Here is a 15,962-nt window from a genome sequence, read left to right as displayed (position 1 = left end):
TTAGGGCCTCAGAACTAAGAGTCTGTGAGCAACACTGAAATCTATCTGTTGCTTGCTTTACCAAGAGTCTCAGGCTGCTGCTCTGAGAGAGAGCTGCTGGAACGGTGTCTCTCCCCCCAGGACTCTGGAGTTACTACAGGGACAGCCGATTCAGTGTTATGTGTCACCCACAGCCAACTACTGTCATTCCCAATGGAAATGATCATTCCAGACTATAAGGGTTTAGCACATCTAACTCCAATGACAAACATAGAGCACTCCGAGAGGGGAACGGGGCCATATAATCACACGCTCAGCAGGTTTTTAGGTGGCACGAACCATGAATCTATGAAGAAACACAATCCCCAGAGACACATCAAAGAGATGGGGACCACCTGAAACCTTCAAACTTTGGTCTTTTCCTGAAGGGACCGGCACAGCTGAGCTAACCCTTTGGGATCGCCCACTCTCCACAACCATGCTGTGATCATTAGAAGTTCCTAAGGCCAACAGTAATTTACTGATTTTAAACAGTGAACAACACAGCTTTTCTGATAAACTCTCAATGGGCCTAATTCTTCAGTTGGACCCAAACAAGAAAGAAATCAGTAGCTTTGTGAGCAGATCTTATGCAGTGTGTGGACCTCATTGTGGCAGGTCCAGCCAAGGGAGGCATTCTGCTCAGCGGCTGCTCCCTGTTCTACCTGGATCTGCCTAGCCACTCTGCAAGTCAGGTATCTCACCATGTGGGATCTACACGGAGATCTTCCCACAAGGATCTATCTGCTCTAACCAATAAAGGGTTCCCACAAAACAGGACTCCCAATGTTATCTAAGAAGACACAGCTAAATGTCATACCCCAAATCCACAAGGCAGCAAAAAATATCCGTGCTCACAGGAAGGCAAGATGGACATCAGCGAGACCGTGAAGTGAAAGCTGCCTTAGAAGAAATCCACTAAGTCTTGCTGTCCCCAGAGCACAGCTACAAGGAAAGGGATCAGATGGGACTGAAGCCAAGTGTCCATGAGTGTCCTGAAAGGGCTTCCCTGGCAGACAGTGGACAAGCTCTGTTGTGAGAGCCCCTACAAAGCCCAACAAGAAGAAATCCACGAGGCCACCAACTTTGTTGGTGTGCTCCCTGGTGAGAACTTTGTTTTCAATCTCAGATTAAGTTCTACCTTTGGAACACATCACTGTTTTCTGACAGTTTGAAGAAATGACTGCCCTACAAAGGCATAAGTAGAAAATAAAAAGCACCCCAAATTAACATCCATTCTTTTAAGGCATTATTTAACACAGAGTATGTGTGCCCTCAGATCTCAACAAAATCAAGCACTCAAAAATTCTGCACCCTGGAGCTGGGGTGCAGCTCAGTGGCTGAGCCTCTGTGCACTATCCAGCACACTCAGGCCCCGGTTCTACCCCCAGCACCACACCATCTGCTCCTCTGCCTCAAATCTCAGGATCGCTGTCTGGTTTGCAGCTGCCGTCTCCTAAGTCCTGATACAGTGACCATCTCAACAGGTGCTTGGTCAGTACTACTGAAGGAAGGACCAACCTGCCAAGGAAATATGTACAGCAATCCTTGCCACAGTGGACAGAACAACATGATAACTGTTAATCTACCAGGTTACAGAGCTGAATTAGATTAGATCACAAGACAGTATCTACACTGAAATCTCTCAGCTGTAGCTTATAAAGTTACAATGTAATGTTAAGTCAAAAAGTACAGTATTAGCCATCTTCAGAAATGTGGGTCATAAGCTAGGCTCAGGAGGCTGAGGCAGGACAGTCACAAGTCCAAAGCCAGCCTCAGCAACTTAGTGAGACCCTGTCTCAAAAAAAAAAAAAAAAAAAAAAAAAAAAAAGTGGGACAGGCCTGGGGTGTAGATCAATGGTAGAGCTCCCCTGGGTTCAACCCCTAGGATCAAAAAAGAAAGGAAACAAAGTCATATCCTAGAAGGTGCATTTACCCAAGTCTTTTATTTTAGTTTTTAAAAATATTTTCTTAGTTGTAGTTGGATACAATATCTTTATTTATTTTTATGTGGTGCTGAGGATCAAACCCAGTGCCTCACATGTGTGAGGCAGGTGCTCCACCACTGAGCTACAGCCCTAGCCCTTACACAAGTCTTTTATAAAAAGTGAACTATGGAAGAAGCTATTTTATTTGTTGAAAAATTAAAATTCATTCAACACTTCAATTAACAATTTAAAAGTGCCTGCAAGTGTCTGAAAGCCAACAGGCACTGTGATAAAACGAGAACTCCCAGGATAGGCTCGAGGACCAGCTGGCAATATTTTTTTCATAAAAATGGAGTTTAAGAAAATGAAATATGAGGTATCGAAGTTTAATACTTTATCAAATTTAAGTGGGTAATTAATAAAAAAAGACAAATGAAAAGCGGGAGAGAGTGAAGGCACTGGTGGCTCCCGCGGCCCTAGTCTGGGGTCTAATTCTGTGCTTGATTCTCACTGGGGTAGACCGGAAAGGAGGGGGACACAAGTGAGATCTGGGTCAGGATTTGTGTTTGGCAAACAAAATAAAATCCTCAGCCCTTGCTACATGGTGAAACTCCATAGCAGTAGCTGCGACTGAAGAAGGAAGCAAACAAAGTAAAGCCCCAAGGCTTCTGTGGAAATGAACTCCTGGAAGGGAAGACCATAGCACCCTGCTAACATTCAGTCTTCCGCTCGTGCCGGTTTCAGATAATAAGAGGAGTGAACTAGTGACATGCCACAGGGCTGATCCTGGTCAGACTCGAGGGCTCTGTGCCGACTTGGCAGCATTCTGGAAAGGGCAGAGCAGCACCCAGAGGGTGTGGAGGGAGCGAGACTCGCCGGGGTGTGGCGCTACCTGCCTGTGCTTCCCCATCTAACCCCATCCAATCAAAAGCATGACTTTTACTGATAGAAATCACACCCCCATAACTCTTTTAAAATAAATGTTAAAAAAAAGAAACTGATTACTTTTCAATTAATGTTCAACCACCAAGTGCAGGAGTTAGCCTTTAATCATATTCATTTTTCCCAAGTGTAAAATTATAATAGAAAGTTATTTAAAAAAATCACAATAAATGAAAATCAAATAAAGACAATTGCTAACTTGACCATGCCAATGCAATTTTTAAAGTTCAAACATAATGTTTTCTCCATTTTAAAAGGATACTGATGCTATCATTTTATCTACTTCAGAAATGGACATTTCTCAATATTGGGCAAACTGACAGTTTAGAAATTTTAGTTTTTGGAACAAACAAGGAAATAAAAAAATTCAGAAAGTAATATAAGATCTGAAGACTTGTACTTATGGGATCTTCCAAAATCACTTTTTGGTTTAAATAACATTTTGGCTTTCCCCAAAGGGCCCAGGAATCATCAGGAAGGCCATGTCTTCCCAGGGGCAGGGAGCGTGCCTCTTCCCTCACTGGCTGGGCCCACTTGCTCCACCCTCTTCCTACATTCCAACAGGCAGGGCAACCGGCAGAGCAACAAACCCTGCACACTCCAATAAAGAACACGGTGATGAGCCTACCTTACCTGAGAGCTTCATAACAAAAGAAAACAACAAGAACAACAAAACCCAAACACATCTATTGATCTTAAAAGGAGGGAATTATTCTAGAAAAAGGTTTTGAAAAGTCACATTTTACATCAATTTTAGAATAAAGAAGTAACCTAACACCTGCATACCTTTAACATCTGGATCATCTATATGGGGCTCCAGGTTTTCTATCATTTCTTCAAGTTCCCTCCTGGTGGCCATGGTGATATTTGGAGAACATGACACAGGGACTTCGGGTGCTGCTTCTGGGCTTGGGCTTTTCCCAGAGTCCTGCTCTAGCTCCGTATCAAGGTCTATTTCAGGAAGAGGAGTCCTCCAAAAATGGAAGGAGTTGTACAACTCCTGATCTAAGAGAGCAGAATCCTGCGAGCTGGTGCCAGGCTCTGGCCGGAAGGTGGATTTGTAGTGACCAGGCTTTCTGTCATTCTCATTACTAGCTGCTTCCTGATGAAGTTCTGAGGACAAAGTACAAAGTAAAGAGCTGTCCGCTGGAACACTGATTTCACCTGGAGGTTTCCTGGATGTTTCCGAAGCAGGACCTTCCAGCAAGTTTTCCAGGTTAATACTGGAATTAGTGACTCTGAGATCTGAAGGAACATCCTCTGGCCTGATTTGTACATCCTCTAGGACATCTTGATTTCTGATCCTTTTATTGTTTCATTTTTGGGGAAAAAACACACACAAAAACATGAAAGCATAAATAAAACAATTACTGGAAAACAAATCCAAGAAAGATATTACATATAGCCTTTTGACAAGTTAAATATTACAAATTATCATCCATACAAATTGAATTGTTCATGTCCATCACTTAGAATGCTTCTTTTTCCATTAGCTGTTCTTTGTTCAGAGATGTAAACACCTATTAAGCATAATTCTAGCTATTCAAGTACTACTAGTGGGAGAAGGTAACATTAAAGAATCCTGGGCACCAGGCACAGTGGCACACGCCTATAATCCCAGCAGCTTGGGAGGCTGAGACAGGAGGATCACAAGTTCAAAGCCACCCTCAGCAAAAGTGAGGTGGCTAAGCAACTCAGTGAGACCCAGTCTCTAAATAAAATACAAAATAGGCTGGGGATGTGGCTCAGTGGTCCAGTGCCCCCGAGTTCAATCCCTGGTAACCCCCCCAACAAAAAAATAATTCTAGGATTCTACAATACCATACTAATTTCAATAAGCAACTATAGAAAAATAATAAGAGGCAATTCCTACATGCATTTGATGATACACACGACTTTTAATTTATAGGATTTTTGGCATTATTTATATTGCCACTCTGCTCCAATGACATGCTGAAAGCTAAGAATTAAAAGCTTTTTTGCTTACACAAAAAAAGAAAAAGAGCTTTACATAAATAGTAGAAAATGTACTTATTAACTGTCTCATGAGATATATGAATCTACTTAAGTGCAAACAAAGAATTATTTTTATTTCTTCCATAATTTCCATCTCTACTCCCAAATTTTTCCAAATGGAAGGCAAGATTTAACTGGTAAGCAAAATTAACAGTTTCCCAACTGAAGTCCACTAACTACTGCCATCTGTCATCTAAACCAAAGTGCTATCTTAAGTTTTACTGTTTATTGCCTGTTTTATCTGTCTCAATTAAATTTAGTAAGCATTTACTGAGCACCTACTTAGAGTCAGGAAACAAAATGAGTTTTGAGGATCTGAATATTAATGTGATGTAGATCTTGCTCTTGAGATCATAGTTAGAAGCAAATAAAAGAAAGGATCACTGGACACCGTGGCAAATGCCTGTAATCCCAGAAGTTCGGGAGGCTGAGATAGGAGGATCTCAAGTTGGAGGCAAACCTCAACAACTCAGGAAGACCCTGTCTCAAAATGAAAAACAAAAAGGGATGGGAGTGTATCTCAGTGGTTAGGCACGCCTGGGTTCAATACCCAACACCAAAAAAAAGAAAAAAAAAATTAAAAAGATCAAATAAAGCAACAAGAGCCAGCTGTAAGCGGAGAAGCAGGCACACTTAGCACAGGAAGGGGCAGGGGAGGGCACCAGGAAGCCATGGAGGAAGCGGCAGGAGTACTGAGAAGAGCCAGTCAGTGCTTTTGAGACTAAGGAGGAAACGTCTTCAAAGAAGAACTGGCACACAAAGGCAGGAGCCGAGGAGAGGGGCAACAGCCAGGAAAACCACCAGACGGTTCTGACGTGGAGAGAGGAAACGGCGTTGGCAGGCTGAGGACGAGGACACTATCAGAAACGTTTCTCTCCTAAGGCCACTCTCAAAGAAGGAGGTCAGAAGGACACAGTGACTCCAGACCTGCCCCCAAGTGATGATGTGTTCTGAAGAAAGGTAGCATCTTTGGGGTGAGGGATGGATTAAACCCTAGGGCGGACTAATGGAGGAGAGCAGGACAGGGTGGATCAATGTGTGTGTGCATTTTTAAAGTGAAAAGGAGGGGGACAATAAGGGCATTTCCTTAGTACATCATGCGCTTTTAAATACACACAGTAAAAGACATCCCAACAGGAGGCTAAGGGAACCCTGCAAAAGGAGGGTCAACACCACACAAGGTCACAGTTCAATAGCCACCACCAGCGTCCTCGTGAGGTAGTGAAATTCCCTTTCATCATACTGCTCACCACGTTTAAAAAAACATATTTAAAAACACGACTATTGAAGATTTTTTAAAGAGAAAACAAAAATATATAAACGTTATCTGACCACACACCACACAATGATAGATATTTCTCTTCCATTCTGTATCTATAAACAGAGCATGCACATGGAGCCCAGCTGTGTCACAACTGAAGAACCCGGACTGCCTGTTTTGACCCGGTGCTGCTAACACATTGACATAAAGCCCCACAAGGCTCCTTCCTTACTTCTACTGCATCAGCATGAGGGACCTGCCCAGACGAGCCATGAGATCCTTTCCTTCTCAAAAGAGCTTCTGAAGCTTGTGCTATTATTAAAAAACAAGCATGTGTGCTGAATGTGTTCTTTGGTCATTTTGTTCTTATTAAAATGTGTTTTTTTTTCCTTTTGTTATTAAGAACTTTAGTAGGATAACTGGTGAAATCTGAATAAAGTCTACAGATTAGGTAATAGTGTTTTGTTAATTTCCTATGTTGGTCACTGAAGTTATGTATTAATCGTATGTGTGTTTGTGTGTATTGGTTTTGGGGTTATTTTGGTACTGGGGATTGAACCCAGGGGCACTGAGCCACATCCCCAGTCCTTTTTATTTTAAGGCAGGGTTCTCACTAAGTTGCTGAGGCTGGCTTTGAACTTGCGATCCTCCTGCCTAGCCTCCTGAGCCGGTGGGTTTACAAGCTTGTACCACTGTGCCCGGCAATGTGTGTGTTTTGAAAAAATACACAGTAAAGTGTTTAAAAAAAGTAAAAAGAATATCATGTCAAAATGAGTTCTAAAAATAACCAGCAGTAAGGCAAATATGGTAAAACATTAATATCCAGAGAATTTGGATGAAGGATATGTGGGATTCTTTGTGGTATTTGTATAATTTTTCTGAAATCATTCAAACCAAATTTTAAAATTTATATTAACAAGATATTTTTTCAGCAATTGAGACAGGAAGGAACAAACAGATAAACATAAAAAGCTCCTAATAAAAATGTCATTCAGAATGTGAAACTGTCCTAGGTCTGAAGTTCTCTGATCACTAAGATGAAATTTTAATATCTTCAACAACAAAATCAAATAAGGAACAATGGGCTGAACCATCTACTTGTCTAGCAAAATGTAAACTGAACAGTGCATCCTAGAGAGACTAGGAGACACAGGAGTTTTCCCTAGTATTAAATCCTGGGAGGAATTATTGTGAATGCAGTATAAACTCCCTAAATTCCTTTTTTCCTAGCTGGGTAACAAAACCACACTGCTCAACGCCACAATTCTGACACGCTCACTTGCCAGACTTTCACATGCTACTAAACAAAACAAACATGGTTTTGAAAACTGAGGAGACTGCTTCTGCACCATGGAGGGAGGGTCCCAGTTCCCAAGAGACTTGGGTACAAAAGTACCAGAGGGTGGGGCAGGAATCCATCTCTAAAGAATTTTAAAATTTCTTTTTATGCTCATGTAAGTTTGCAAGTGATATCCTTAGAGTTCCTCAGCATGGGATATGGGGCCTGGAAAACTGTGAGACATCTGGTTAAGGAGCACTGGGTCCCACAGAAAGAGGAAGGAGAACCCTCCAGAACACACCTTCCAAAGACTGTGCTGTGCATACACTTCACTAACCGGAGTGAGTTCTAACATTAGAGAAATATTCCCAACGGCGCCAACAACAACCCGTCTCACGTTTACACAGCTGACCTTAAGCTAAACCAACACGTGGCAAAAGCAGTTAGGGAAGATTTCTGAGATCAAACCCATGTTTCCTTAGAACAATTCATTCAAGCTTTCCTCTGCATAAAATATGTACCAGCCCAGGGAAGGCACCAGCACAAAGGACAGACCACTCCACTGGAGGCTTGCAGCCACTATATGTAGGTGAACACATAGTTAAGATGCAATTAAAGTTTAGTGCTCCAGCGTACAAGCAGAGATATGGAAATCTGCTCTACAAGTGTGATGGAAAAAAAATAAAGATGAGTGCTCCAACTCCAGTGCTACTAACGGCAGATACACAAAGCTCTGAGTTTCCTGGAAAAGGTCAAGAAGGGGTTCTTGCTGGTTCTGAGGCTGGGGACAGTGTGCATCACGATGCTCACTCTGTTAGAAGAAGGTTAAGGGGGACAGATGGTTTCCCACGCAGAGAGCAGCCAGCAAGAAAGCAGGGAGAAGCACCAGGACCCACTTCATTCACAGGACAACGAAACATAAAAGAATCCTGTATTACATACTTTTAAGCGTACACGTAAATGTTTAATTCTGCTCTGGAAGGAGACTTAACAGCACTTTCAGAGAAGCACAAATGCTTCAAAGAAGCCTGATGAGGTGAGTGAAAGACAAAGCCAATGAAGTCACACTTTAGTCATCAATGAGCCTTCACAGTACCATGTGGCAGTGAATGTTTCCAGAGCTACTACACAAAACACATTATTTAAAAAAAAAGAAAGAAAAAACAGCATTGGAAAGAGTTAAATACTTCATAAGATGTTGTGTAAGAAATCAGGATTTTCAAAGCCAGCCTCAGCCACTCAATGAGGCCCTAAGCAATTTAAAAAAAAAATATTTAAAAGGGGCTGGGGATGTGGTTCAGTGCCCTTGGGTACCAAAAAAAAAAAAAAAAAAAAAAAAAAAAAAAGAAAGAAAAAGAAAAAGAAAGAAACAAAGACATCCAAATTCTCAGTAACCGAGAGAACTAAGTTCTATATTTCCATTTATAGCATGTGGATCACAGTAGGTGCTCAGTTAATTTTTGCTTATTAATCTTAACGGCATAACAATTTTAAAATGGCTTAAAAATAAGCCAGCACAGTATTTAAGAGGAGCAAGCAAGTTAATGGTTCTCAGACTTAATACTTCTCTACAGAGCTAGGAAGTCAAACTATGCAAAAGTATTTACATTATTTGACAGAACTCCCTCCTCAGCCAGGGGAGTCTCTTCTCTCCACCATACCATTACCATAATTTAACATCTAGCAATGCAGTGAAAAGCTGATGCTACAAGTAGTACTGACTTGACGATAAGACGTACCTCATCACAATGGAAGAAGAATCCATGAATTAAACTGTCTTTACATGGCTCTTCCAATAATGCCACATACTAGCAGTCAGCAAACATGGCCGTGAGAGGCACAACAGCTGCTTTTATCAGCAAGAGTGCCCTGACACAGCCGAGGCACATGGCTGCAAAGGCAGAGCTGAGCAATGTGATAGGGAAGGACATTTACTAACTGGCCTCTCACAGGAAGTATGCCCTTCAGCACTGGGTGCAGGGGTGCATGCCGGTAATCCCAGCAGCTTGGGAGGCAGGGGCAGGAGGATCAAGAGTTCAAAGCCAGCCTCAGCAAAAGCAAAGCACTAAGCAACTCAGTGAGACCCTGTCTATAAACAATAAATACAAAAAATGGGACTGGGGATGTGGCTCAATGGTTGAGCGCTCCCAAGTTCAATCCCTACCACCAAAAAAGGAAAAAAACAAAGACAAAAAGAAAGAAAAAACAAAAGTGTGTTGTCCCACCCAATTCAATTTTTATAAATGCACACCTGCACTTACTAGACTCCTTCCAGATTTTAAAGTAAATGAAAGCTATGTAATAGTCTTCAGTACGTTCAGGTCGACAGTGAGAGAGCTTGCAGTGGACATCTCCACCCCGTCAGTCATTTTGTCACACTCCTCCCAGAAGCTCTTTTCAAAAGAACGAACAGGCTTTGCATGCTAGGAGACAGGTTCAGAGTGATTTTTCTTCCTTTACCTCGGGTTTGTTTGGCTACTCAGCAGGACAGTAGGAGAACGGGCAAGAGGTAAAACAAGGCGGCAGAGAAGAAAGAAGAACTGCCAAAGCAAAACACCAAGAAAGCAACACCACAGTACCAAGACCTATAGAAGAAAAGGCCCGTTAGCACCATGACCAGGAAGACAGACCTGCGGTGACTCGGCCCACTGCAGGACTGCCTCTAGCACACCTCCCAGGCACCAGTGGGGCTGGGCAGCCCCCCAGCATATAGCATGATAAATTCTAAAAACTAAAACTCAATTGAGCTTTATAATGCAAAAAAAAAAAATCTTAATAAAAATCAAGAGTTGATTCTTTAAGATTTTAAAAATTGGTTAGCCTATTAGGCTAATACATTTAAAAACTGACAATCTAGTACTAAGTACACTAGTTTAGGATTAATCATTAAAATGCTTTCCCCTCAATTCAGAGTTTATAATTATTGCTCTGTTGTAAGAGAATCCAAGATCCATGAAAGGAAAAATAGTCAGAAATGGACTATATATATATAAAAAAAAGTATTCTGTATTTTTTTTTACTTATTAGTTCTGGTTGGTCATATACCTTTTTTTACTTATTTATTTTCATGTGGTGCTGACGACTGAACCCAGCACCTCGCATGTGCTAGGAGAGTACTCTACCGCTGAGCCACAACCCCAGCCTCAAAACAGATATACTCTTAAATTAGGTTTTACTCCTTGAAAACTCATTAAAAGAAACAAAAAGCAAACTCTTTATACTGCACAACCATCACGCTATATATTCTAAATATCAACAGTTTACTAAGAAAATTATTTACTAAATAAACTTATTTAAAAATATTAAAATCTTTTAGTTTTCTATGTGCCAGGTAAGCTAAGTGTGATATATACATCTTCTCATTTAATATGTACTAAACTGATGTTTAAATAATATAACAGATACATACACTTGAAATAAAACTATTATTTTTTTAGTAAATGCTCTAAAATGAATGTGTATTATAAAATATTGGAAATGATATTCACAAACAGTAAAACTGGAAAACTAAGTTTTAAAATCATACCTGTTTTTGTCTTCTACTGAAACATCTTCTGAACTTTTGTTTTCTTCTTTAAAATACTGGCCTGAGCTAGATGGATTAGCAAAAGTAGATATGAAAGGTCCCAGGGACTGAAAAGCTGCTTGGCGAACCTAGGAAAGAAACCAGGTGGTGAGCCATAGGAATGAGAAGGAGCTTTTGCCACAGGCACATCTGACGGCCTGCTTTCCCAGAGGATGAACTATAAAAAATCACTCTTCAGCTAGGATTCTGGAATTTTGTAGATTAATTTCTCCTTTTTACTTCCAGTTTCTTCTTTTCTATTCAAACCAAGATAATCTGAATATGAGAACCTATATTTGCGTAGAATATGTCTTTAAAAAGTCTTGTTAAGGGGCTGAGTTGTGGCTCAGAAGTAACACACTCTTCTGGCATGTGTGAGGCACTGATCCTCAGCAACACATTAAAAAAAAAAAAGTTAAATAAATAAAGATATTGTATCCATCTACAACTAAAAATATATATATATATTTTAAAAAGCCTTATTAAATTTTCAACAACAAAAAGAATAAAGAAAATCAAGAGTACCAAAAAAATTATAAAGTAATAACGTCAACAAAATGTAACAAATACATTTAATGTTTTCAGGTAGGAAAGGCTGTATAACTTGTTTACTACAAGGAGGCAGGACAGATGTACCACAGCTGTATACAGACCCAGTAGAAGACAATACTGGGACATAGTCCACAAAGACCTGAAAGCAAACACTCGTGTTCTTTCACTACACGCTTATCAGTGCATTATGGCTGGGCTCACTCAGACATGACCACATGGTGAACCTTCCTTTGCTCCAGGTCAGTCCTGGCACCTCCTTTTCCCCTACCCCCATTCCCGTCCGCTACTGTACTACACTTCTTTATGTCACTTGTGTGTGGGGTTACAGAATTTTACCTCATGGATTTCTGCATTATTTTTCAAAATCGGGAGTTTTGAAAACACAACATTTGAAAAGAAGAGTTTCATGGGAGGAAGGATGGATGAACACAATCCAACAAAGGCAATGCGACAGCAGAGGAGGTGTGTCATACCCTCGATGGCACCACAGACCCAACTCTCTCAGGATGGCATCCTTTTTCTAGAGAGTTTTCCAGAAGGTTTTGCAAGTTTTAAAGTGAGGACTATATGATTATATGGATTTTACAAAGGCAAATAAATGTAAGGTGTTTCTATTAGTATTTACCTACTTGGAGAACCCATACAAGAAAAGGGTTTAGCTGGTTTTCCTAAAGGCTGGAATTATATGCTTCATGGGAAAATGTATGTATGTGTGTGTGTGTATGTGTGTGTGAACTCAGTGTGTTCCTCTTCGTAAGACAGTAAGCATTATTTCCATAAAAACATAAGATGTTATTTAAAAAATTATATGTCAAGAGTTTACCTTTTCTGGATATTGTGAAATCTCTAAACTTGCTCCCAATAAATGTCACAGAAAATTTATTTAGTAATTTTAAAACTACCTACAAAGAAAAGACCAGACCCAAAAGGTTTCTCCACTGAATTCTACCAAACATTTAAAGAATTAATACCAACTCTTCACAAACTTTCTGAAACAAAAAACAAACATAGAAGAGGAAGGACCATTTCTCCAACTTAAATTATAATAAAATTAAACAATGATATTACAAGAAACCTACAGACCAGTGTTTTTTTTACAATATGGATACAAAGCACCTCAACATAACATTAGCAAATGAAATCCAGCAACACATCAAAAGTAGTATATAGCCAGGTATAAGGGTGCATGCCTGTCATCCCAGTGACTCAGTAGGCTGAGACAGGAGGATAGCAAGTTTGAGGCCAGACTCAGTAACTTAGATCCTTGCCTCAAAATTATAGAAAAAACAAAAATTTAAAAACTGGTGGTGGGAGTTGAGGTTGTGGCTCAATGGTAGAATGTTCGCCTAGCACATATGAGGCCCCGCATTTGATCCTCAGCACCATATAAAAACAAACAAACAAACAAACAAATAAATAAATAAATAAAGGTATTATGTCAAACTGCAACTAATTAACTATACACACACACACACACACACAAAAATATATATATATATAGTTTTTATATATATAAACAAAACGGGATGTAGCTCAGTGGGAAAGCACCCCTGGATTCAATCCCCGGTACAGGAGAAGAGGTGGGTTGTATATGCTACAACCAAGTGGTCATATCTGATCACATTTAACCTATTACTTACAGAACACAAGGTTCTAAAAAACAAAAATCAATGAATGTTATACATCATTGTCAAGTGAATGAAAACCAACATGATTTTTATTTGTAAAGAAACACTGTACAGTTAAGAAAAGTGCATTCATTTCTTTTTTAAAATATTTTTTCATTGTAAATGGATACAATACCTTTATTTTATTTATTTATTTTTATGCGGTGCTGAGAATCGAGCTCAGTGCCCCTCACATGCCAGGCAAGCGCTCTGCCACTGAACCACAGCTCCCGCCTGAAAAGCATATTCTTAACGTAGTAGTCTTTTTATTGCCTACTCTTAGAAGTATGAATAACGTTATAAATTGTTTCTTAAATTATAAAATCAAGTTTATTTAAAAACAGGCTCAAATATATTTTTTTCCCAAAATGATAAAGCCATACCCAACGTGAAGGATCACTGATCAAATTAATAAACAGTGCTGACAATTTGGTCCGTCGGATCTCTTGACAGGTTGCACAGGACACGGCCATGAAGCACTCAGCACACGCCTTCCGGACGCCCCACACATTGTCAGAGCAAAGCTGGAAAAACCTGGGCAGCTGTGCAAGAAGGGTAGGTTTTAGGCAAACTGAGGAGGGCGCTATGTCACTTTTCTCCCATTTTCTGCTTTCATAGTGTTTTAAACACTGGATTTTCTTAAAAAGTACCAATTTTTTAATATTAATACTCAGTAATTTTCAATAAATCACATCTAATTCATAACTGACTATGCAAACCCCAAAACACTCGACAAATGCAGCTATTATCTCAGGGCTTGTTCTGCACGATAGATCCTTCCAGAAATAAGCCACGTGAACCTGGAGCACACACATCTCGCATACTACTGTCTAAAACTAATCTGTAGATTTAAGATGCCATCAAAATATTGGAGGACCATAATAAAATTAATTCAACGGAATAAACTAGAATTGATTTACTTCATAGAAATGGGAATGGTAACAATGAATTGAAGACTGTCACATGTATTTAAATTTTTTAACAAACTATTCTTACCAAAACACAATTTAAGTGCCCAGATTCTAGGAGGGAAGACATCTAAACTCAAAGTCATGATCATCTTCCTGGTTTACATTCATGGGATTGTGTTAATAAAATTTTGGGACAAATGCTTCCATTTCAAGTTTCACATGCTACTCTGTAACACACCATTTACTCTTCTATATTTGTGATACTTACCAACATTTCCTCGGTAGCTTGTTGGCCAACTACACTGCAGATATCTCCAAAATTGGCAGCACAGACCTGACAACAAAAGCATTGGTGACATTTCAATATACCGCAGACAGAGTTCCCTAAAAATAATCCATTAAATTTCACATATCAATATGTTAACCGCTAAAACTATGCATTCTTAAACAGAAAACAACTGACTATAAAGCTACCTTCCGCACATGGAACATCCTGCAATCACAGCACATCTCACAGAACCTGGGGAGGATGAGACGTTCCGTAATGTCCTTCCCAACCATGGGCGCCATCTTGCACATTATCTATAAAGTAAGAAAAGACACACTGGAAATATCTATAAAAAGAAAGACTTTCTCAGTTAAGTTTGATAACCAAAAAAAAGAAATGATGTAAGAAAATATAAAATGATGTGACATCATTATACTGATTACATCATAAAGAATATTCAAAGCAAATGATAATTCCAATCTATTTATCCAAAAGGAAACAGAAAAACAGGTATTAACCATTATTGATAAAATTAACCAACAAATACTAAATATACAATAATCCCATAGAAAATTTTAAAACTTTAATTTTCATCCATATTACTTCATCATTGTTATTTAAATACCTAATCATTTTAATCTTTACAAGTTTAAAAAATAAAACACCCTACATTTTCCTAGTAAAAACAAGGGTGACTGTCCAACAGGGAGACTGTCCCAGCAGGACTGGGTGCTAAGCACCTGTGTGTTACTAAGGAAGGCTGAGAGGCAGCTCTCGCGCTGCCAAGCACTGTGTTCACAGAGGGTCTTGGATGCTGGACTCATCATTGTTCTGCAATGTGTGCTTCAAGGAAAGCCAGGACAGTCCCAATATGCATGTTTCAGTTGACACAGAACACCAACCAAAGTGAGGCCTGATTCAAAAATGGGCTTTCTGGGCTGGGGCTGGGGCTCAGTGGTAGGGTGCTTGCCTACCATGTGTGAGGGACTGGGTTCGATCCTCAGCACCACATAAAAAAATAAATAAAATAAAGATTTTTTTAAAAAGAAAGAAAATGAACTTTCCACTATAGAAGTTGACACCGAAAGAAACTTGATGGTCTATCATCATTTAGCAATGAAATCCCCTCTGACACTACAAACATGACAAAAAGTAAAAGGTAGATATTGGAAAGACAGAAAACTCTTTATTCATATGATAGTTGTCATGTATGACAACTATGCACCTCTGCCTAGACGGAAACAAGCACCACTCACACCACTTAAGGCGTGGTTTGTAGGACACATGTCAGAATACAAACATCTATTGTATTTCTTCTACAAATTACAAAGAATGACTGGGCACCTTTAAAACATCATCTTTCACAATGTTAAAAAGACATGAAATCTAACAAAATACAAGATCTTCTGCTGATAACTATATTGACCAGGTCAATCAAATGCTTCAGTAAATTGACAGATCTATCATATTCATGGATTGTTAGGCTAGCAATTCTTCCCAAACTGATCTATATGAAATAATTCCTGTGTCAAAATCCCAATATCATCAGAACTGG

General features: G+C 39.6%; 1 protein-coding gene across 13 annotated transcripts in view; it reads right to left on the bottom strand.

Moving 5' to 3' along the window:
* The window catches only part of Ppp4r1 (protein phosphatase 4 regulatory subunit 1), a 50,931-nt gene that overhangs the window by 11,566 nt on the left and 23,403 nt on the right, over positions 1-15,962 (bottom strand). For all 13 annotated transcript variants that reach the window (XM_078030455.1, XM_078030457.1, XM_078030458.1 and 10 more), the window contains 5 exons: positions 14,614-14,721; positions 14,408-14,473; positions 13,612-13,770; positions 10,971-11,098; positions 3,675-4,192 (listed from right to left, as the gene is read on the bottom strand). In XM_078030455.1, coding sequence (XP_077886581.1) covers positions 3,675-4,192; positions 10,971-11,098; positions 13,612-13,770; positions 14,408-14,473; positions 14,614-14,721 — 979 coding nt within the window. The remainder of the gene's footprint in view (positions 1-3,674; positions 4,193-10,970; positions 11,099-13,611; positions 13,771-14,407; positions 14,474-14,613; positions 14,722-15,962) is intronic.

The sequence above is a fragment of the Ictidomys tridecemlineatus genome, chromosome 13 (assembly GCF_052094955.1).
Source record: "Ictidomys tridecemlineatus isolate mIctTri1 chromosome 13, mIctTri1.hap1, whole genome shotgun sequence".
Lineage (NCBI taxonomy): Eukaryota > Metazoa > Chordata > Mammalia > Rodentia > Sciuridae > Ictidomys > Ictidomys tridecemlineatus.
Note: the sequence above shows the minus strand (reverse complement) of the source record. Positions and strands in the feature narration are given on the sequence as shown.